The sequence below is a fragment of the Nycticebus coucang genome, chromosome 10 (assembly GCF_027406575.1).
Source record: "Nycticebus coucang isolate mNycCou1 chromosome 10, mNycCou1.pri, whole genome shotgun sequence".
Classification (NCBI taxonomy): Eukaryota; Metazoa; Chordata; class Mammalia; order Primates; family Lorisidae; genus Nycticebus; species Nycticebus coucang.
Window position 1 is genome coordinate 50277624 of NC_069789.1, and position 24042 is coordinate 50301665.

At 39.4% G+C, this 24042-nt stretch overlaps 1 protein-coding gene across 1 annotated transcript in view; it reads left to right on the plus strand.

The window, feature by feature from the left end:
* LPGAT1 (lysophosphatidylglycerol acyltransferase 1) overlaps nt 1-21120 on the plus strand; it is a 95859-nt gene extending 74739 nt beyond the window's left edge. Inside the window, exons 8-9 of the mRNA XM_053606720.1 lie at nt 15385-15491; nt 16355-21120. Coding sequence (XP_053462695.1) covers nt 15385-15491; nt 16355-16506 — 259 coding nt within the window. The 3' untranslated portion in view covers nt 16507-21120. The remainder of the gene's footprint in view (nt 1-15384; nt 15492-16354) is intronic.
* Nucleotides 21121-24042: the final 2922 nt, after the last annotated feature.

A 24042-nucleotide genomic window follows, 5' to 3' on the forward strand; every position in this document is an offset into this window, starting at 1 on the left:
AGGGATTTCTTTCTTTTTTGCAGTTTTTGGCTAGGACCGGGTTTGAACCCACCACTCCAGTATATGGGGCTGGTGCCTTACTCCTTGAGCCATAGGCGCTGCCCAGAAAGGGATTTCTTTTTTTTTTTTTTTTTTTTTGTAGAGACAGAGTCTAACTTTATGGTCCTCGGTAGAGTGCCGTGGCGTCACACAGCTCACAGCAACCTCCAACTCCTGGGCTCAAGCGATTCTCTTGCCTCAGCCTCCCGAGCAGCTGGGACTACAGGCGCCCGCCACAACGCCCGGCTATTTTTTTGGTTGCAGTTTGGCCGGGGCCAGGTTTGAACCCGCCACCCTCGGTATATGGGGCCGGCGCCCTACCAACTGAGCCACAGGAGCCGCCCAGGGATTTCTTTATTCTTATTAATGCTAGGTACAAAAAATCTATAGCAGATATCATAGTTAATTGTGAATTCTTAACTACCTAAAAGATTAAAAACGAAAGATAACTACTTCTATTTTTTTTATCACTACTTCTATTCAATATTGTACTAGAGGTCCTAGTCAGGGCACTATGGCAAGGAAAAAAAAATCAAAAGTATAAACGTAGGAAAAGTAAAAACAAAATTGTCATTTGCATTAATTTGTCTTCCTACCTGCAAATTAAAATTGTAAGTTTCCTTAATGGGTACAAGCAATAACTTATTCACCAACTTAAACCCTTATATGTAAGTGGCTGTTTTTATTTTTTTAATCATCTTCCTTTCAAATCCACTGCAGGTGGAAATGGTGGCTTGAGACAGAGGGAGTTTGGCTTTTTGCAGCCAAAGAGCCAAGATATAGAGGGTGAAGAGATGTGAGCTTATTAGCAAGTATATAGTGAACACAGAACATTTTTTCATAGAAAAAAAATCAAAAATATTTTAATAGAATGATAATGAAAAAAGTTTGCCTGGTGGCTGAATTGTGTGGGATTTCCTATACCCTTCAGTTGAAATAGCCTTGTTGAAGCAGCTTTAGGATTTTGTGTATCCTGTGTAACTTTACCCACATAGTAATTTTTAGTTAAAATGGGGGGGAGAAGAAAGAGAAGACAATAAAATTCTTGGAATATCATTTCTAACATGAGCATTTCTTATTATTCAAAGAGTGGAAGTTAGCCGTTAGAGGAAACAGAAAGATAAACCTATTTAAATAACCCAGGAACCCTTCCTCCTTTGAGATTTTATTTCCTTGTCTCTATTCCTCTGATTCTATCAATATGGACATTAAAAGAGTCTTTAAAATCTCTGTCGAGATTTTTAACACTCAGTAGCAACTGTTCTTTATCTTACTGTGTGAAAATAGTCAGGGAATGTCAAACTCTTCGTGATACCAGCAGATCCAGTGTAGTCACAACAGCTGTTGCTGAACACAGTGAACCTGGAAACGTAGTAGTGCTCGCCTTGAGTGATGAGTATTTAACACAGCCAATACCAGCGTTTGTCTGAGCACTTACTCCATAAGCTGGGTACCACTGTAAACAATTCACATGCAGAACAACTTTGTATATGACTAGCCCATCTTACAGATGAGGGAACCAAGTGACACAGAGGCAGGTTCCCCAGCCTCCCTCAGCTGGCAGTGGTGGAGCCAGGATTCAATCCCAGGCAGTGTGCCCAAGAGCCCATACCTCTTAATTGATAAGCCATCTTATCTTCTGGGATTTTTTTTTTTTTTTTTTTTGTAGAGACAGAGTCTCACTTTATGGCCCTTGGTAGAGTGCCGTGGCCTCACCCAGCTCACAGCAACCTCCAACTCCTGGGCCCGAGCGATTCTCTTGCCTCAGCCTCCCAAGTAGCTGGGACTACAGGCGCCCGCCACAACGCCTGGCTATTTCTTGGTTGCAGTTTGGCGGGGGCCGGGTTTGAACCTGCCACCCTCGGTATATGGGGCCGGCGCCCTACCGACTGAGCCACAGGCGCCGCCCATCTTCTGGGATATTTTAATCGTGCGTAAAAGCAAAGACTCTCTGAGGGTAAAAAGAAAGAGACAGACAGACAGAAAGAGAAAAGAAGACAGAAGAAACGCAGTTACTTTGGAATATAGGTCTTAAAAGGACTAAAAATATTAGACTACAGAATGATTTTCTGTAGCATAAACATTTTCAATATTTTTTCTCTTTTTAAAAGTTAAGACATTCTTTAATTCATCTTTCTATTTTTACCTCATTCAGAACAAATTCAAATTCTAATAATAAGGGATGATACAAAATGTGAAGTTTCTGGACCTTGGGATTTCCTACTCCCTTAAAATATTTGGCCAACAAAAACACTTCTGTATTACTGCTTTGGAGCAATGTAATATTGTATTTTGAAAAATGGATGATTAAGAATGGGAGTGTTGTTTTCTGGACAAATTGTATTTTGATGACCTTTCATCCTTTTAAGTTTTTGAAAGTAAAACTTTAAAAAAAACTATGTGAGTTCTTGAAATTGATTTTTTTTTTTTAGTTTTTTCATAGCATTTATTACTCTCTGAAATGGTCTTTTGTCTTTTTTTGAATTTATTTATTTATTTTTATTATTAAATCATAGCTGTGTACATTAATGCCATCATGGGGCACCATACACTGGTTTTATAGACTGTTTGACACATTTTCATCACACTGGTTAACATAGCCTTCCTGGCATTTTCTTAGTTATTGTGTTAAGACATTTATATTCTACATTTACTAAGTTTCACATGTACCCTTGTAAGATGCACTGCAGGTGTAATCCCACCAATCACCCTCCCTCTACCCGTCCTCCCCCTCCTTCCCCTCCGTCTCCCTCTTCCCCCATTCTTAGGTTATAACTGGGTTATAGCTTTCATGTAAGAGCCATAAATTAGTTTCATAGTAGGGCTGAGTACATTGGATACTTTTTCTTCCATTCTTGAGATACTTTACTAAGAAGAATATGTTCCAGCTCCATCCATGTAAACATGAAAGAGGTAAAGTCTGCATCTTTCTTTAAGGCTGCATAATATTCCATGGTGTACATATACCACAATTTATTAATCCATTCGTGGATCGATGGGCACTTGGGCTTTTTCCATGACTTAGCAATTATGAATTGGGCTGCAGTAAACATTCTGGTACAAATATCTTTGTTATAATGTGATTTTTGGTCTTCTGTGTATATACCTAGTAGAGGAATTATATGATTGAATGGCAGATCTATTTTTAGAACTCTAAATGTTCTCCAAACATCTCTCCAAAAGGAATGTATTAATTTGCATTCCCACCAGCAGTGTAGAAGTGTTCCCTTTTCTCCACATCCATGCCAACATCTCTGGTCTTGGGATTATGTGATATGGGCTAATCTTACTGGAGTTAGATGATATCTCAAAGTAGTTTTGATTTGCATTTCTCTGATGATTAAAGATGATGAGCATTTTTTCATATGTCTGTAGGCTGTGCACCTGTCTTCTTCAGAGAAGTTTCTCTTCAAGTCCCTTGCCCAGCCTGCGATGGGATCCCTTGTTCTTCTCTTGCTTATACGTTTGAGTTCTCTGTGGATTCTGGTTATTAAACCTTTGTTGGAGGCATAACCTGCATATATCTTCTCCCATTCTGAGGGCTGTTTGCTTGCTTTACTTACTGTGTTCTTGGCTGTGCAGATGCTTTTTAGTTTGATCAGGTCCCAGAAGTGTATTTTTGAAGCTGCTTCAATTGCCCGGGGGGGTCCTCCTCATAAAATACTCACCCAGACTGATTTCTTTAAGGGTTTTCCCTGCACTCTCTTCTAGTATTTTTATGGTCTCATGTCTTAAGTTTAAATCTTTAATCCAGTGAGAGTCTATCTTAGTTAATGGTGAAAAGTGTGGGTCCAGTTTCAATATTCTGCAAGTCGCCAGCCAGTTCACCCAGCACCATTTGTTAAATAGGGAATCTTCCCCACTGAATGTTTTTAATTGGCTTGTCAAAGATCAAATAATGGTTCATCTCTTGGTTCTCTATTCTGTTCCAGACATCTACTTCTCTGTTTTTGTGCCAGTACCATGCTGTTTTGATCTCTATTGATTTATAGTATAGTCTGAGTTCTGGTAGTGTGATTCCTCCTGCATTGTTTTTATTTCTGAGTAATGCCTTGGCTGTTCGAGGTTTTTTCTGATTCCATATAAAACGAAGTATTATTTTTTCAAGATCTTTAAAGAATGACAGTGGAGCTTTAATAGGGATTGCATTACAATTGTATTTTGCTTTGGGTAGTATGGACATTTTAACAATGTTGATTCTTCCCAGCCATGAGCATGGTATGTTTTTCCATTTGTTAACATTTTCAGCTATTTCTTTTCTTAGTTTCATCGTTCTCTTTGTAGAGATTTTTCATGTCCTTTGTTAGATAAACTCCCAAATATTTCATCTTCTTTGGCACTACTGTGAATGGAATAGAGTCCTTAACTGTTTTTTCAGCTTGACTATTGTTGGTATATATAAAGGCTACCGACTTATGATTGTTGATTTTGTAACCTGAGACGCTGCTGTAATCCTTGATCACTTCTAAGAGTTTTGTAGTAGAATTCCTGGTGTTTCCATATATACAATCATATCATCTGTGAAAAGCGAAAGTTTGATCTCTTCTGACCCTATGTGAATACCCTTGATCGCCTTTTCTTCCCTAATTGCAATGGCTAAAACTTCCATTACAATGTTAAAGAGCAGTGGAGTCAATGGGCTGCCTTGTCTGGTTCCTGATCTGAGTGGAAATGATTTCAGTTTAACTCCATTCAATATGATATTGGCTGTGGGTTTGCTGTAGATGGCCTCTATCAGTTTAAGAAATGTCCCTTCTATACCAATTTTTTTAAGTGTTCTGATCATGAGGGGATGCTGGATATTATCAAAAGCTTTTCCTGCATCAATTGAGAGAATCATATGGTGTTTGCTTTTTACTTTGTTTATGTGCTGAATTATATTTATAGATTTATGTATATTGAACCAGCCTTGAGACCCTGGGATAAAACCGACTTGGTCATGATGTATAATTTGTTTGATGTGTTGCTGGATTCTGTTTGTTAGGATCTTGTTGAATATTTTTGCATCTATATTCATTACTGATACTGGTCTATAATTTTCTTTTCTTGTTGAGTCTTTTCCTGGTTTGGGGATCAGGGTGATGTTTGCTTCATAGAACATGTTGGATAATCTTCCTTTTTTTCTACATTTTGGAACAGGTTGAGTAATATAGGTACTAGTTCCTCTTTAAAGATTTGGTAGAATTCTGACGTGAAACCATCTGGTCCCGGGCTTTTCTGTTTAGGGAGATTTTGTACGGTTGATGCTATTTCAGAAGTTGATATTGGCCTGTTTAACATTTCCACTTGATTCTGGCTAAGTCTTGGAAGGTGATGTGCTTCCAAGTATTGGTCAATTTCCTTCAGATTTTCATATTTCTGAGAATAAAGTTTCTTGTATTATTCATTAAGGATTTTTTGAATTTCTGAGGAGTCTGTTGTTATTTCGTCTTTGTCGTTTCTGATTGATGAGATTAGAGATTTTACTCTTTTTTTCCTGGTTAGGTTAGCCAAAGGTTTATCTATTTTATGACCTTTTCAAAAAATCAACTTTTTGATTTATTGATCTGTTGTATAATTCTTTTGCTTTGATTTCATTTAATTCTGCTCTAATTTTGGTTATTTCTTTTCTTCTACTGGGTTTGGGGTTGGAATGTTCTTTCTCTTCCAGTTGCTTGAGGTGTCCCATTAAGTTATTAACTTCCTCTCTTTCCGTTCTCTTAAGGAAGGCTTGCAGTGCTATAAATTTTCCTTGTAGGACTGCCTTTGCGGTATCCCAGAGATTCTGATAATTCGTGTCTTCATTGACGTTTTGTTCCAAAAATTTGGCAGTTTCCTTCTTAATCTCATCTCTGACCCAGCTATCATTCATCATAAGGTTATTTAACTTCCATGTTTTTGTATGAGTATGCAGATTCCTGTTGTTACTGAGTTGAACTTTTATTCCATGGTGGTCCAAGAAGATGCAAGGAATAATTTCTATTCCTTTAAATTTACTGAGGTTAGATTTGTGACCTAACATGTGATCGATTTTGGAGTATGTTCCATGGGCTGATGAAAAGTATGTGTATTCAGTTTTGTTGGGATGAAATGTTCTGTAGATGTCTGCTAAATCCAAATGTTGGATGGTTAGGTTTAAATCTAAAATGTCTTTGCTCAGCTTCTTATTGGAGGATCTATCCAACACTGCCAAAGGAGTGTTGAAATCTCTGACTATTATGGAGCTGGAGGAAATCAAGTTGCTCATGTCTGTTAGTGTTTCTCTTATAAATTGAGACACGTTCTGGTTGGGTGCATAAATATTAATAATTGAAATCTCATCATATTGAGTATTACCCTTAACAAATATGAAGTGGCCATTCTTATCCTTCCTTACTTTTGTTGGTTTAAAGCCTATTGTGTCTGCAAATAGAATTGCAACATCTGCTTTTTTCTGGTTACCAGTTGCCTGAAATATGGATGGCCATCCTTTCACCCTGAGTCTATATTTATCTTTTAAGGTAAGATGTGACTCTTGTATGCAGCAAATATCTGTCCTGAGGTTTTCTATCCAGTCAGCTAACCTGTACCTCTTTAGAGGACAGTTTAAGCCATTCACATTAATGGAGAATATTGATAAGTCTGGTAAAATTTTGAGTATCGAGTGTTTTCGAAAGTCCAGTGGACGTTTTTAATTTTTTCGCCACTGTGGAAGTTGGAGTTTGATCAAAAGTTTCTGAGTGAGTTTACTTTTGTGGTAGAGGATTGGGCTGGTCATTATGGAGGATAGGTCTGAGAACATTCTGAAGAACTGGTTTGGTTATGGCAAATTTCTTCAACATATAAATGTCATTAAAGTATTTAATTTCTCCATCATACATGAAGCTCAGTTTAGCTGGATACAGGATCCGGGGTTGAAAGTTATTTTGCTTTAGGAGATTAAAAGTCGATGACCACTCTCTTCTGGCTTGAAGAGTTTCAGCAGAGACATCTGCAGTCATTCTAATATTCTTCCCTTTGTAGGTAACGGATTTCTTACGTCTGGCTGCTTTCAGAATTTTCTCCTTCATATTAACTTCAGTGAAGTTAATTATGATATGCCTGGGGGATGTCTTATTCGGATTTAGTCGTGCTGGGTTTCTGAAACTGTCTGCTATCTGTATTTCAGAATCTCTTGGCATGTCTGGAAAATTCTCTTTTATAATTTCATGGAGCAGGGCCTGTGTGCCTTGCGAGGCCACTTCATCACTTTTAGGGATTCCAATGAGGTGGATATTAGCCTTCTTCAAATTATCTCAGAGCTCTCTCAGAGAATGATCTGTTTTTGCTCTCCATTTCTCTTTCTCTTTTGAGAGTTTGGGAGCATTCAGAGGCTTTGTCTTCAATGTCAGAAATCCTTTCTTCTGCTTGCTCCACTCTGTTACTGAGGGATTCTACTGTATTTTTGAGATCTTTGAGGGCTGGAAATTCCTGCTTCGGTGTGTCAAAATCTTTGGTGGTTTTGAAGAAGTCATTAAATTCTTGAGACAACTTTTGAATTTCTCCTTGAATTTCTAATTCCAACTTTTGAATTACTCCTGAAATTTCTATTCCAAATTTTCCTCCATTCTATTAATCTTGTTTGCAGTCCACATTCTGAATTTGATTTCTGACATCTCAGCCAGCTGTTTATGAATGGGATCTTCAGTTACATCTGCTATGTCTTTCCTTGGGGGCGGTTGATCTATTCTGGTTATTCATGTTACTAGAGTTTTTCTGCTGATTCCACCCCATGATTATTTTACACCTTTTTATTTTTCCCCTGGAGCTTTGTCGAGGACCCGTACAGTGCTATGGCCTGAGAAACTGGGGACCTGTTTGGTGTGGTGGGGCTAAGTGGTTCTGTCTTGTTTTCAGCTGGTCTCTGTTCAACCCTAGTGAAACAGTTACTCTGGGTTGAAGTCTCAGCTGTATAGAAATACCAGCAATTAAGTCACCCCGTCCCCAACAGGCAACAATTGGAAAAGGAAAATCAAACCTTCCTACAACCACACACCCAGAGCAGCACTTGAATAGTCCTTGGGCGATTGGCTTAGTTCAAAAGGTCCAAATCAGTTGTCTCAGTCAACACCTGTCTCAGATGGAAGAGTTTAAAAGGTCTCTGGCAACTGGATTGCAGGGGTCTGGTGACAACTCAGATATGACTTGCTCCGGTGTTCCATGAAGTCAGGAGGACCCACCCAACAAATAGATTAGTCTGGGAAGGTTGATGCTTCCTTCCCCACCTTGCACCCCAGTCACTGATAGCCCCACAGTTGGCTGACCCAGTTGCCTGTAGTCAACAGATACTCCAGGGGGTTGCACCTGCCTGAATCACAAGGAAATCTACTTCTGCTCAGCCAGGCCACTGCGCTCTGCTTCTATCTAGCAGGAGGAGGTGAGGCCTGACAATCTTGGGCGCTTGATGGAGGCTGGGTGGTGTTCACTCAGTTACATCCCCGCCCCTGATTAATGTTACTGACAGAACAGAACAGAACAACTTTGTGGGAATTTGTTTCTGTCCCTGCCAAATTCCCCTGCTGTTTTGAGTTCCCAGAGCCTGCTCCTCAGGCCCTGTCTTTGCTCCTGCAGGTTTGTATTCAGTTAGCTGTCAGTTCTAGCCTCCTGCCTTCCTTTATCTATAGGCTAACGATCCCCTGAGAGCCGGGTACATCTCAAGCTCAGTAAAGCGGTCCTCTGGGTCAGCCCCGCCCTGGGAATTTCCCAGCTCTGCGCATGCATTTTCTGGTCCCAGCGCTCTACCCAGGCCAGTACCACCTCAGGCAAACCCTTTACTCACGGGGCTGTGTTTCCGTCCCAGATGTGTTCTGTGGTGGTTGCCACCTGAGAAGATGCCTGGCCTCCTCTGGTTGCCCGGAGAGACAGGGGGTGTGGCTTCGGAATATCTGGGGGTGAGCCCTATTGTTGCCAAAAACAGCTGCTGTTCTGCGCCTTGGGGCACCGCCGCTCCGGTGTGGTTCCCTCTCAGTCCTCTCATCACTACCGTGCCGCAGAATCAGCACTGACCAGCTGCAGTCTAGGCCCTGTCCACACCCCTTGAGAAATCACCCAAGAATCTGGACTCCTGGGGCACAGGCCTCCAGACCTCAGAGTGAGAGTGGAGTGGAGTGCTGGGAGCTCAGGATTGCAGGTAGGGAATATATACAGTTTTATACAGTTTTGTGCCTGTGAGGAGAATGCCGTGCACCCTCGTAGGGGAGGTAGGTCCAGTTTTTAGAGGGTCTTTCCCGTGGAGTGTAATGGGAGGATCTTTGAACCCTGCTCGTTTGTTTGTGGGGCACTGCGAGCCATTCTCATGGGGGAGGGGACTCCTGTCCGCTTGGTGATGGATTTTGTACCTTTTGTTTGTATCCTTGGGGTCACAGCTCACCTCAGTGGTGTTGAGGTGCATTCTTCAAACTTCTCTCTTGGTGCAGCTCTAATCCACCAGGTTACTTGCTTAATTTCTGTCCTTTAACTCTCCTTCTGGACAGGAGCCTCTGTGGAAAGCTGGCTTCAGTCAGCCATCTTGTCTCTGCCTTTTTGTGAAATTGATTTTTAATAGATTTTTTCATAACACACTCCTTTCTTCTTTCTTTTTCCTGTCCATTCATACTTTAATTTGGATATTAAAATACTTCTAATCTGATATTTAAATGTTTAGATTATAAGAAAAAGGGATCTGATTATAATTCATAAATAATGTTCATTTCTGATTTTTTTTCAAGTCACATGCAAATGACTATTCTACATAAGCAGTTTTTAAAAAACCTTTGAAGGAATCTGAGTATAATCATTCTTGTTACTGTGGAATCGTTGTCTTTCTCTGGCTCTGGTGGGTCTGGACATTTGCTAAGCAAAGAATAGAACTCTCCTTGCTTTTCTGGTTCTGTTAAAAAAGTCCTTCCAGGTTACAAAAGATTTCGAACAGATAAGCCTCTAGCATTTGACTTTGATCTCTGTCACAGCACACCTGCTACCTCCTAAGCTGCACGTAGGCCACACCCTGAATTGCTTTAAAAGAGGCCCCTTACCCTAAACTGGGGCTGTTGCCGTTTTCCATTTTTGGGAGCAGCCCATCTGCTTACAGATGCTCTTAATAAATCTCTGCTATTGGCCATGGTGGCTCACACCTGTAATCCTAGCACTCTGGGAGGCCAAGGCAGGTGGATTGCCTGAGCTCAGAAGTTAAAGACCAGACTGAGTAAAAGTGAGACCCCATCTCTACTAAAAATAGAAAAAACTATCCAGGCATTATGGTGCATGCCTGTAGTCCCAGCTACTCAGGAGGCTGAGACAACCTCTTGTTTGAGCCCAAGAGTTTGAGATTACTGTGAGCTATGACAGCACGGCACTCACCCCAGAGTGACAGAGTGAGACTCTGTCTCAAAATAAATAAATAAAGAATAAAATCTCTGCCATTAACTCTACTCCACCTGGCTCTTTGTGGCATCTGTCCACCTTTCAACATCTAACAAATGGCACTGAAAACCCTGGAAGAAGGCAGGGAGTTCACTCCTGGGACCACCCAGGCCCCTTGCCACAGCCCTGCTAATGACCAACACTGCACACTAATTTTCTAGCACTCAGTGAGTTGGAGGAAGAGGCTCATTCACCTGTCCATCCATCTTCTTCTCTATTTCATGTCCTAGCATGGGTTACTACTAACCCGGAAATCTGGGACACTAGTCCCTTTTCCCCTGATACAATCCCTCAGTGAGCCTTTGCACCATTCCTCCTGTCTCTTACTCTATGGACAACGGATAATTGCCATTATGTTCCTTCCTTCTCAAAACTCACCACTGAGCTGTCTCCTTCCATGACCTGAAAGTGGCACTTTCAATTTAAACATTCTCCAAGATCTTGATAATTTCATAACCTACAACTGGGGTGGTCTCAGGTCCCCAGCATTCAAGCCTTCTTCTTTCAGGTTGCCTCTCCCTTTGTCAAGATTGCCCTACTTTTCAAATTCTTCTCAATGAGCAACCACGGCCCATGCCTTGTACCTTTGACTATGAATTTGATCTTGCTCACCCCTCCGAGCCCCTTTCTTATGTGTCCCCACTTCCTGAATTTTCTGCCCCCACTAGGTCCCAAAGCCCTGCTCTCCCACCTTCGTCGTCTGGTCCCTTTCCCCTTCCACATGCCCACTGTCAAGGACAGCCACATGAATACATGAGATCCGAGGGTATTATTGCAGTCCACGTTCCCTTTAACTTAGGAGATCTGTCCCAGATGGAAGAATTCCTAGAACAGGGAAGGGGCAGGCTTACTCTGGTTCAGAGCCCACTTCTGTTCTTTTCCTTACAAATTCCTCTTTGGTCTCCAGACTGGCCTCATCTCCTTTCTGCAAACTATCACCCCATTTATATCCCATACTCAACATCTTTTAATGGTGCTGAACCTGGTCCTATACCAGGTTAGCTGCAGAGAAACTGTGGAAAGTCTCTCCTTTCCACTGCTGGCTTTTCATCCACTACCAGGACACCACAATTTCTCAACCATCTTTTTCAGTGAGTGATTCTGGCCTTCCCTCCCAGGATTTCCGGTTTGCTATCCTTTTTTTCCCATTGTCCTACCAGCTGGGCCCTAGGCCCCACTCCGGACTTTCTCTAACTCTGGGGATTCCTTGATTAGAGACTGTCCTTTTCACCTCTTGGAGTGTCAGAGTGAGATTGAAGATGATTTCTCTTTTCTGGCCTTCCCTTAAGGTCCTTGTCCATACCCTCCCTTTCCCTCAATTTAGACACCCTTCTAAGGGCATGCTTCTTGGCTACTTTCTCCATAACCCAAACATCCTCAGCCTCAAGCCCTATCTGGCCTAACTGCTTAATTTTCTTCTGTAATACTGCTTGGCCTCAATACAAACTTGATAATGACTCTCAATGTCTTGAAAATGGCACCTTTAACTTAGGCGTCCTTTGGGACCCTGACAGCTTTTGTCACTGCCATGGAAAATGGTAGGAGACTCCTTAGTTAAGATCTTCTTCACTCTTTGAAAATTTCCATCTGTCTGTGTCTCCTGCTCCTTGTTTGCTTGATCAGAGTTAGATACTGTTTGCCTCTCTATGAGTGCTACTCTCAAGGACACAGCTGGGTGCTTTTGACATTTATTTGTATTTATTAAAAGATTAGGACTAAAAAGAACATGCAACAATTTCATGGCTAACCTTAAAAATTCTCTTGACAAATTTGAAGAACAGATACCTAACTTAAATCTGCTTCTGTCTGTATGTAATGTGTTTGTGTTTAATATGGAAAACCTTTTAATTACAAAATGGGGACAAAAGAAATTAAAAATACTCCAAAATATTTTGGGATAACTGCCACAGAAATAACACTGCAAATCTTACTGGAAATACTAGTCTTAATCTACAAACCGTATGCCAAGAGAGATTGTGATTAGAAATTTGTCTCCAACTCTTTAAGAGTGATCAGGGAAGAAATGCAAAAAGCTTTAGGGCTCAACATAAATCAATCAACTTGCTAGGCCAGATACTCCTAGATAATCAGGCAGTGCTGGATTTCCTTTTGGCTAAACGGGAGGGAATCAGTGCAGTATTACATACCATCTGCTGTGTCTATATAGACACTTCAGGAGAAGTTGAAAGCTAAAATAGAAAAATTTTCCAGCAAACTGTGTGGCCCCAACAGGGCTCTGACAGTGACCCCACACCTAATTGGTTTGGGAAGTATTCACTGCGATTGGCCAGAACTTCAAATCAGTTCTATAGGGGCTCTTAAAGCTAGGTATTATCTTAAGTTTGCTTAAGAACAGTTCTAAGGCTATAAATAAGAATACTAATGCTCTTGTCATATGAACCTCAAGTCCCTAACCTGAATCCCACAGCTTATTATTATTCTTTCCCTACACTGGCAAACACTGGAATAAGTTTTCTCTGAGAAGGAAATAGAGGCCCTCTGGACTGAGGAGCAGCAAGTTACAGGTGAGGCACAGAGGTCCTGGAGTGAAAGCAGCATGGTGAAGTCACATCAGTGTGCAAAGTGCTGAGAGGCCCAGCCCTCTCTCACTAGCTACCAGAAAGCTAGAGACCAGTAGGACTTCAACTCCAGAGGCAGGAAATTAGAGGATCTTCTCTGGGGAAGTGGGTGAGTTCAAGAGGAAAGACCAATTCAAAGGTGCAGCCAGATAATTCTCAGTGAGGCTCATAGTCAACATTCTCCTCGCGTGCTGAGAGCTTTTAGTCAGGTGCTCAGTGTCACATCTGCAAATGTGAATAAACAACAAGGAATACCGGGTTCCCTCCTAACCTAACCAGCCTGAACTCTGAAAGGTAAAGACTAAACCAAGCATAAGAAGGCGAGGTGAGAAACAGAGAATGTGGAAAATATTGCTTCCAAAAATTGTAATAGTTGTATAGTACATGAGAGTCCACTAATCCTTTTCCCTCCTTACAAGAATGTTTAAAAATTGCAATTATAATTTTTAAAAGTTCTCATAAAGATAAGATACTGCAAAAATAAAACTAGCATACTTTAAAAAAGGAACATTCTGAATAAAAGAGCTCTTTAAAATTGAAAATAAGTAAAAACTCTATAAAAGATTTAGAAGTTAAATAAATCTCCAGAAAGGAGGACAAAAGATAGAGATGGGAAAAAATGGTTTTCTAACCCTGAATCCTATCTCTGGCCGAATTATCAGGCACAAAAAAGGATACTGGCAGACATGTAAGATTTCAAGTACAGTTTCTCAAGAATCTGCTAAAGGATCTGCTCCGCTGCAATGAGTAATTATAGCGGAAGACATGAAGTATAAGAAATACTATATCCATTTTAGGAGTGTAGGGACTCACCAGGATAATGACGAAGGAACTTCACAGAATAAAAACTGCAGGTAACAAATCCAGAGTCTGGCTGATATTTCTTTAGGAAGGTGAAATTAAAGGCATGTCTGATGCAAGGAAATACCTTGGGAGAAGATCTAGGCCACAGGTCAGTCTGGCCCTCTGCCTGTTTCTTAAATAAAATTTTATTTGAACACAGCTGTACACAATCCTTTATACCTTGTCTCTGGCTTTCATACTGCAGACCTGAGTGTTCGCCACAGAGACCAAATAGCTTGCAAAGCTATCAGTGTATCTTCTCCAGCCCTTTAGGAAGAAGCTTGCAGACCAGATGTAGAGAATTGATTCTAGACAAGTGGCTGAGAGTTTATGGTCGAATTAGATATATGTACATAGAAAATGAAGCAAACAAAACTACAACATAATTGCCAGATGCAGGGAAAATAAAAATTGGACAAGAAAAGGAAAAGCAACCAAGATTTACTCCATGCCTTACTCTAGTTATCTTTAGGTGATTACAGTAATATAAATGTCTAATATTGAGCTTACTGAAATTATTATACAACCATATTGGGAAGAAAGGAAGAATGTATGGGGGTGTGTGGAAATAGGAGATGGGAAGAGCTTGATCTTCATCTTTTATTTGGGAAGACAGCAAATGAGGCATAAAACTGAAAAAGAAACATTGTAATCAATGCTAAGATCACTGGCTAAAAGAAGTGAAAATCAGTTCCTCTAGAACAGGAGAAACAAAGGGAGAGGACCAAGACTGCCATTTTTTATACAAACCTTTTGCTGACCTTTTTAAACTAGGTACCTTTGTATCTTTGATAAAGGAAAAAAAAAAGAAAGAAAGAAAACCCCCCACAAAACTGGAAAACACTTTTTCAAGGTCAGAAAATGCCTAGTGTTCATGTTGCCCCTTTCTCCTCTTACTTTTGGAGACCACTGATCATTACAGTCTCATTTCCTGTTGAGTTGACACATTGTCTCAGAATTTTCAGAACTGTTCAGTAGCCACTCCCAATCAGTAGAAAGTTGTTCCTATTCATAAACCAATATCTCTGATAGAATTGGTGAATAGCTAATAATTTAGGCAGATTCCATCTGGTTTTAAGACACCCCCACCAAAAGAACATTGCTAAGATACATTATTTGGCCAAGCATTTAATTAAATGACTAAATGCGTTCTGATTTAGCTGCATTTGAAAACTTTACTGTTCTAAATACCAATCCTACTTAACCCCACAAACATGAAAAGAAAGTTCTTCTCAGTAATTATTCATATATATAAGATAATTTAGTAATATATTTTCAACATTTAGCACTGAACCTAACATAATAGACTAGTAAATGTTTGAATAAATGCATAATCGAACTCTGTTGTGTAATCAACAATGTTACAAAACCAAGATGCCTTGAGAAATCAAGAAACAACCCTTGCAAAAGCAAAAGGCGATGACATAATCTTATTCAGCTTTTCATCATTAAGTGTATTTCTGAATAATTTCGACTTCTGAATTTAAAGTAGTTTTTACCACTTTTTTTTCCTAACTCTTAATAGGATCTTTCCAGTTAAAGATGTACCCCTGGAAACTGATGACCTCACCAATTGGCTGTATCAACGGTTCATTGAGAAAGAGGACCTCTTGTCACATTTTTATGAAACAGGTACATGGTATCCTCTAAATAATTGCTAAATTGTAGCAACAGTAGCAGAGGCCTCTTTTTAAGAAAGCTATTTGCATACTAGATCTTGAAATGAAAGTGCAGTCTGTAATTTGTGAGAAGCAAATCCCCTCATGAATCAGCTTACCCTAAGAGATTATCAGCAAGGACAAAGGCTGTTTGAAATGCTGGAGAGTATTATCAACGTGACCTTAGGTAATATTCTCTGAAGTGATCTAGCTTTCCTTCCCAGAAACAAATATAAAGATATCTGTTTGCTTTGTATTTATATTATTAAGATATATTTCATAAAGCATATGACTTTGGAAAATATCCGTTTTATACAACCACTTTTTTGGCAAAAAACCTACTTAGTTTATAAATAGAAACTTAGTATAAATTATGCTATTTCAGAAATCATTTGATGTCAGTTTAACACATTCTGTGTCCTGACCAGTGTGGGAGTCTCCAGGGCTCCAATGGGAGACAGAGAGTAAACAAGTCTGCAGAAAGGAAAAGACGGTAGATCAGGACCATGGCATGTTGGAGAAAATGCCAGCAAGGAAATAAATGTGGAGCTGAGGAGTGGCTAGAGAAGGGAGGTGGATATTTTTTCTGATTGAGAAGGATGCCAGCCATTCATGTTGATGGAGGAAGAGCATCCCATGCAGAGAATGAAGGCAAAGTCTCAGAACTAGAAAGTTTGGAAATTGTATTTTAAATAAGATGTCTCTTCCAGAGCAATGGAAGGTCATAGAACATAGTTTAACATCCCCCCCCACCCCAGTTAACCTAATACTCAATTTTTATTCCAAGAGACCTACAACTAAAATAAAACAAATTAATATTTCTATCTTGTTTTTTAGGAGCTTTTCCAACTTCCAAGGTCCACAAGGAAACTGTTTCCAGGGAGATGACCCTCAGCAACGTGTGGTTATTTCTTATACAGTCTTTTGCATTTTTGTCAGGCTACATGTGGTACAGCATTATTCAGTATTTTTACCATTGCCTGTTTTAGGAATTGACTTGGATTTGTCAAGGTCACCATAGGAGTTCAGACTTTGTTTCATAAGTGTGCATTATTTTACATGTGCAAATCAAAATATGTTAAAAAAAAAAAAAAGGAAAGAATTCATAGATGGATTAATATTTATCCCCCTTTGGGATATTTTAAAAACTCTACTAAAATGAGGCTTAGTAATATAATGACCTGCTAATATATTTTAAGAACTGTTTATGTTTTAAAAAGATACACTCTACTGCACATTTACGCAAACATCACATTTGGAGAAGAGGAAATCATAAAATCATCCTAGAAGACCATCTGAGAGAAATTCTGTTGCCACCAGATGTACTTGGTAATTTAGTTCAAGCTCAGAAAGTCGTATTAGTCCCTCTAGGCAGTAGTCTATATTGGGGCAGTGCTGTGGAACGCCCTCACTTCTACCAGCCCACACTGTGCGACTAGAAACCTTGAGGGGAGCTGGTTAGCACCTTCTGAAGAACCATTTCCATCATTTACGGTAACAAACTCCAGTCCTCAACAACTAACAGAGGTACATTTTTGGCATTCTCTGTGGGGAAAAAGCAGTGTCCACTGAACCCATTCTGGTACTAGAATGTGTTCTTCACAAAGGTAGCTCAGTCCCACGTTTTGTTTACATGCACTAGTGCTTTCCTTCCCTTACCTGAGTTCTCATTGCATATAGAAAGCATATCATAGGTTGACAATTGTATTTGACAAAATGCACTTTTATCAGAGGCAAATAGAGCAAAGGATTCGTGGTAGAGCTGAACACAAATGTAAGCATATCAAGGAGAGGCTCTCTTGTCTTGCTTTGGCGTTCACTGGCCTGCTGCTGTTCTCCAGCACTGCCCTGCGGGGGGCACCCTCTGGCATCATGCCTCTCTAGCCTAGAGGCTTGTATGAATTTTTTTCATTTTGACATTCACTCTAAAGGATGGTCAAAACAAATTAACACAGGGTGATCAGAGAGTTCATGTGCAATTTAAATATGCCTACCCTGTATAAAACATTTAAATGATCAATTCAGGGGGAAATAGACTAGCTTATGAGAAAAGTGGGAGCTAGTGGCTGACAATGGTGATAAGTTCTCACATGGCACCCCCGAGAACCCGTGCAGACAGTAATCTATTCTGTCATCACATTGGGGAGCTCTCCCTCACGAGGTAAGTGTAGCCAGGAGAGAAACCAGTACAAAAGGCTTCCCAATCTCTTTAAATTTCTTTTGAAGAGGATAAAGTCAAGTTTCTATCTCTAGGAAACCTTTTTTAAAATTTGTCACTATGTTCTCTTATTCTTTGTCACTGTATTCTCTTTCAAAAAGTGCTGGTACTATGTCACTGTTGAGGTGGAGTATGACTTTTGGTTTGTGATTGTAAGACTGTTAGGATCCTAGCAAGTCAGTGGTAGTTTTCTGTAGTATGAGCATTGTAGAGTCCCCTGTTGTCACTAATCACACAGATAACGATTCCGAGAAGTAGGCTATCAAAAAATAACAGCTAATGTTTTCTCTTTTTAAATAAACCAAAAAAAAAAAAAACTGAAAAGATGTGAATTTTCCCCCAGTTATGTGGGAAACATAAAGCAACACCAAATAAAAGCCCACAGCAGCTTCATCTTTAGAATAACTCAGTGCATAGGTGAAAGAGAAAGATGCGTTAACTGAAATACCTCATTGAATGTTATCCTACTACTGGTAAAATGCAGAAGACAGTGTTAATGTGTTTGGCAATGGTTGTTATAAGGCAGTTTTCTTGAAATCTTAAGTATTTCGTTGTGTCTTATACTGACAGTGAATTAGTGAAATCAATCTCAATTTAAAGGTACGGATGAAGGTAGGAAGCCACATGGAGGCTTTTGTTCGAGGCCAAGCAAATACTGCTGAACTACAAGATGATTTAAGAGATCAGTCAGCCATCTGGGGGAGAAGTTGCTCACTGTCAGAGAGAGCATGCCCAGTGTTAGCTAATAGACCCTTTTTACTCGTTGCTACAGCAAGGGTAGAGTAGCCAGTTCTCCTATCCAAAAAAAATGGGTACATAAATATGGCTTAGGGCCACTTTTAACATCATTGTGCTTCAAAGGAACATGACATTTTTAAGTGTACTGTACATGTTAAACTGTCCTGTAAGATGCTCTACTTTTTAAGTGCAGTCTCATTTCCGCAGTCTCCAGGGTGACAAATACCAATAGATGTGTGAATTAATTTTGGATGTGTATTGTAAATAGATGTGTATTTGCCCTGCCCTCTCCCTCAGTATCAACATGTTCTCTTTCTTCTGTTTGCAAAATACATTTGTTTGAGAGCATCAGTAACGCTCTCCTTATCGGTAACTGGAGTTCTGCTTGCACTAGAGAATGTAAAGAGAGAATCGTGTTCTTACATGGCAGTCTGGGGAAGCAGCAATATGCCACTGTATAGAACTGAATAAAAATTCCTAATTTGTACTTTCTTTGTGAAGTGAGATGAAGGGAGGTTTAAAGGATATATATTTTGTCAAGGGGAAAGAAAATAAAACTGTGCCAGTTTTATACCAGTAGCTGGTAGAATCTGAGCACTTCTTGTTCTTGACTAAACTACCTAGCTAGTTTCCCAAGCAGACAGATTTGAGAACCCATTGCTGGAATCCTGGTATCAACAAGTCACAGTGATGGAGCATCTGTTTGGCTACAGGCAAGTTCAGCAGCTACAGATGTGACCACGCCAACAGTTCACTGTTAACTACAGAAACAATTATTTGTATTGCAATATACGTATATTGTAGAGAAACCTATAAGCAATGGAAGGTAAAGAAAAATTACAGAATGGAAAAGGATATTTGGATGGGCAAACAAATTAGTTGAGAGTTGAAATAGTAGGTTTTTTAAAAGATAGCTATGAGTTCAGATCTGTCATATTTTTAGTTTGTAATATTACAACCAATCCTTAATTTTCCACAGTAAACTGAGTAGGCGTTACTGGATAAATAAGAAATTAATAACTGGATAATTAATCCAGTAATGAGTGATAGGTAAGCCACAAATCTATTTTTATTTAGGAGTGTCAATTTGTATTCTCATCGAACCTTCTCTTTCTCATAGGGATGCTTACTAATTGAAAAAATTATTTGAGTTGTTTATTAGTTTTCTTTTGCATATATGACTGTGTTATTGAGTAGTGAAACTATACAGAAAGACAGGCAGCAATCCAGAAGAGGAAATACAGAAGCCTGAAAAATCCATGGGGTAGAAAAGGCATCCCTGAACAGTTAAGAGTCGGCGGTATTGAAATTGTTCTCAAGCCTTTTTATAAAAATGAGATCCGAAATCACCAAATGTAAACCTCTGAACATCATCCTAGCGTTGGTATCTTTTGGATTGATGTTAAGAATGCCTCTCATTCTTTGCTAATGTTGCTCATTTCTCGTGGATTTGTCTTAGTAATGTTTTTTGACAATCACTTCCCTAAAGACTTCTACAATAGTTGGACCTGGTTCTAATAATAGAAAGTAAGTCTTTAATCATGGATAGTCTTCTTGGGTTCTTGTTATATTTAAAAAGAAAATGTTTTATTTGCACTACTGAGTAGGAAGAGTTCATTGTTTTCTTTGTTCTTTTCTTTGAAATCACGGTATAGGACTTCACTACAGAGCGAAGTGCTATTATGAGCATGTTCAGCTCTGGTCCACAAACGAAGGATAAAAATGGTTTGTTGTATTTATTTGCCCTGCAGTGCCGTGAGCCAGCCTTACATCAGTTAACGTGAAAGGCGAAATCAAAAGCAGCACCGTCAAACAGGAGGCATAGAAACTAATATGTTTGGGACCAAAACCACCTAAGTTGAAAATTTCTAGATCACAGATGGGCCAGATACTCTCTGGAGCAGTCATTGGTTGGTGCCTTAGTGTAATTATTCTGCACCAATCCCCAACAATTAGGAAATGGACCCTGGGAATAAGCTGAGGGTGCTAGACTTTGCAGGAGGGTGACAGTAGCCATATGGAAGATAAAATATGGATTTTTCTGCAAAATTTCCATCTGAAGATTTTTACATTTAATATTTTTTTAAGACAGTTTAAAGAGCAAAAATTTTTTTAAGTGTATCTAGCTGCAGAGTATGCACACATATCTTGAATGGCTTTATTTTTATTGTATAAACTGTTGAACACATGACTGATGCACAAATTCTTTACGTGTAAGGAGTCTATGCATTTTACAGTGATTTATTTTATGATTGGGTAATGAGACAGTTATACATTCAACTGCCATTATTTTTAAGTGCTTTCATTTATTTTACAGTTATTACAAGATCGTGTTTATTTTCTACAGATAGATTTTTGTTTTTCTGATGCCGTAATGTTTACTTCAGCTTGTTGACCTTTCTTTGTGTATCTGCATGTTGTAACGTGTGATGAGAATGAATGTAAAGGCTGTGGCAACCATAATTAATTTTTGTAAAGGGCTGGTCACATGTGGATCTGGTGTACGAATGCATTTGAGATGATTTTAATAACCAGATCACCTTTTCAGAAATTTAGATGTGAACACCAAAAGAAGCATTTTCTCAACAAAAATTAATAGCTGGTTCTATTTTTTTTTAACCTAGAAAAAAATAAAGTTGATTTTTTTTTTTAAGTAAAGTGCTTTTAATTCTTAGTAGTGGGGATGGGGGTTTTGTATTTTACTGTGGCTATTTGGGCATTAACATCTGTGGGCATGTACTTAAAGCATACCATGGCAGTTGGATGTGGAGGGCAAACTGAAAAAAAAAAACACATGAAAAAATGTCAGACTTTGTTCTTTCATTTAAAACTATTTGCCTCCTTCCTTCCCTTCTTCTCACCAGTGGTGTGGTGGTTAGTCCCCTCTCCTGGAAAAACATTATATATACAAGTGTATGTACGTTTGTTATAAATTTTGCTGATAGTAAGGATGCATAACACAATTAAATAATAAGATATACTTATTGTAAATCCCACATAGCCAGTTGATCCTCATAGGGTACTTAATTGCTTTTCACAGAACTCAGAGCCAACCTTTGATTGCATTTCAGCTATAATTTGAGAATGGCATTATATCCTAATCTACTAACTCATTTCACAATAAATTTATTGTCATTCAATCTGATATGTGATCTGCTATTAAACTATTTCTTGCCCTTGTACAAATTACACTCATTAAACTGAAACCACTTTTAGCTTCAACACTAATTATAAGTTTATATGATTTCATTTTAATAATGACTGCTTAACAACTGCTGGCAAAATTCTAAAATTTAACCATTGGCTCTTGGGAGCCAGCAGAAGCTACATCCAGCACACCAATGTCCCATCCTATTTTTGTTTTATTTTTAAACTATCAGTTTAAACTCCTCATAGTTATTCTACTTGCTGATCTCAGGAAATTCCTCTCACTGACCCTGGCAGGGGCTTTAAAAGTGGGAAAAGCATTAACAGTTCTACAGAGTGAGATTTTGATTTTGAAGAATTTGGTAAAAGCAGACTTTTCCTGAATTACATGGGAAGCTTATATATTTCCAAAGCTGTGTTTGTACTTTAATTTCTCAGAGCTAAGTAAACTGTGATTTAGGCATCTGAGATTTTTGTTAGCATTTAAAACTTCAATTGGTTAGGTATTTAGAGAACAGATTTGATCCCATTAAAAAATTGAAACATATTAAAATGTCTTACACAGTCTACCAAATGAATTAAATAATTACAGTTCAGTCTACCTCTTCTTTTTCTGTCTGTATTTAGGCTGCTGTTATGGGCAGGTTCTAATTTGTTACTCCCTGGAAGTACTTTCTGGAAGACAAAGAATAGAGTGGGGATGGAGGCCTGAAGGCCATTGTGAAGCCTCAGAGATCTGTTGCTGACCAGCCCTATTCATTCCTCTTGAGTTGGGGGAAAGCCATTGTTTTTAATTACCACTTAATATGAAAATGTTTGTTTTTAAAATGTTTCTTCCTCCTGAAAAAGAATGTATTTTTAAAAGGAAAAGAATTCTTTTGGCTCTCTAAGAAGTCAGCTGTATGAACAGGCATGACCATATCATAACATGCTGATATGATAGAAATCAATAAATTTTTACCTCTCAGGATTCGAGTAACGGTGTTCTTAACTCTTAGAGGCTTTGGAAACAGGCTAAGTCTCAGCAATTCAGAATGCAGAAACAAACACACAAGTGGAATATGGGTTGGCTAACCACTGGAAATAAGACAGGATCTTTTCATAATCAGAAAAATATCCTTAAATTGGAATGATTAAACCCATTTTAGACGAAAGAAATTGGAGCAATGTTTTCTGCTGATAAATTTGGAGCATGTCACAGAGCTCACTCCTGAGGTTTCCCCTGAAAAGAGTTTGTTTTGAAAAGGATTACTTTTTGCCATGGAGGTATAAGACTCACTCTGGAGATGGAGATGGTAAAATTCTCACAGTTTACCTACCTAAGGAAAGAGAGAACATCTGCAGTTCTAGCATCTTCCTTAGCAATGTCATTGGAGAAACATGGGGCTGGGGTACCTCCCCTAAAATATCAATTGTTGCATCTTTATCCCTTTGTTTCATCTGTGATGTAAAAACTCCTAGACAAGGGTCTCATCTTTATAATAGATTTTTACCAGTCAACACTGTATCAGGACCAGCTGATGAGCAATTGAGGGTGGGGGGGAAACTCAGGTATCTAGAAGTGAAGCCATCAGAAGAGCTTGGAGTGCTAGGGAGAAAGACCAGGAGTGTTGGAAGAGAAAGGGAAGGCCAAAGGCTCCTGTTCACAAACAGGTACACAAAGACTTCCAAAGACGGAAATCATCTCCCCTTCCTCTGTCTTTAAGAGTGCCATTGCTGAGCACCCACTCATAGAGGATCCCTCGTCCTATTTCAGATACTGCCCACTTTACAGGAGAAAGACATACCTCTCAGCCATGAGACATCTTCCTCCGTGGTGCCAAACAAAGGGACAATTCAAATACTGGTGACACAGAAGCTTCTTTTAAGCAAGGCATATATAGCCTGACAATAGAGCTTTTTGTCTTTCCCTGGCTTATATGGATTTCAGTAAGGACAAAGAATGGCACTAAAAATGGGGCCTGTATTAACATACTGAATTCTGATATAGCTAGTGTCACAACGAGCTGCATTGGCAATTTTGGGTTCTCGGAAGCACAAAAGTTGAAGCCACCAAGACTTCCTATGGCTTGGGCCCAGGACTGGTATAGAGTCCCTTTTGCTGCTGTGTATATTTAGTTAGAATGAGTCCTGGGGCCAGTCCAGATTCAATGTGTGAGAGTCTACAAAAGGATGTGAAAACTGAGAGGCACAGTTCACTGGGAGCCTTCCTTAAAGATCTTCTGTCACAGGGCGGTGCCTGTACCTCAGTGGGTAGGGTGACGGCCACATACACCGAGGCTGGCAGGTTCGAACCCAGCTAAAACAACAATGATAACTGCAACAACAACAAAAAATAGCCGGGCATTGTGCCGGCTACTTGGGAGGCTGAGGCAAGAGAATCACTTAAGCCCAAGAGTTGGAGGTTGCTGTGAGCTGTGAT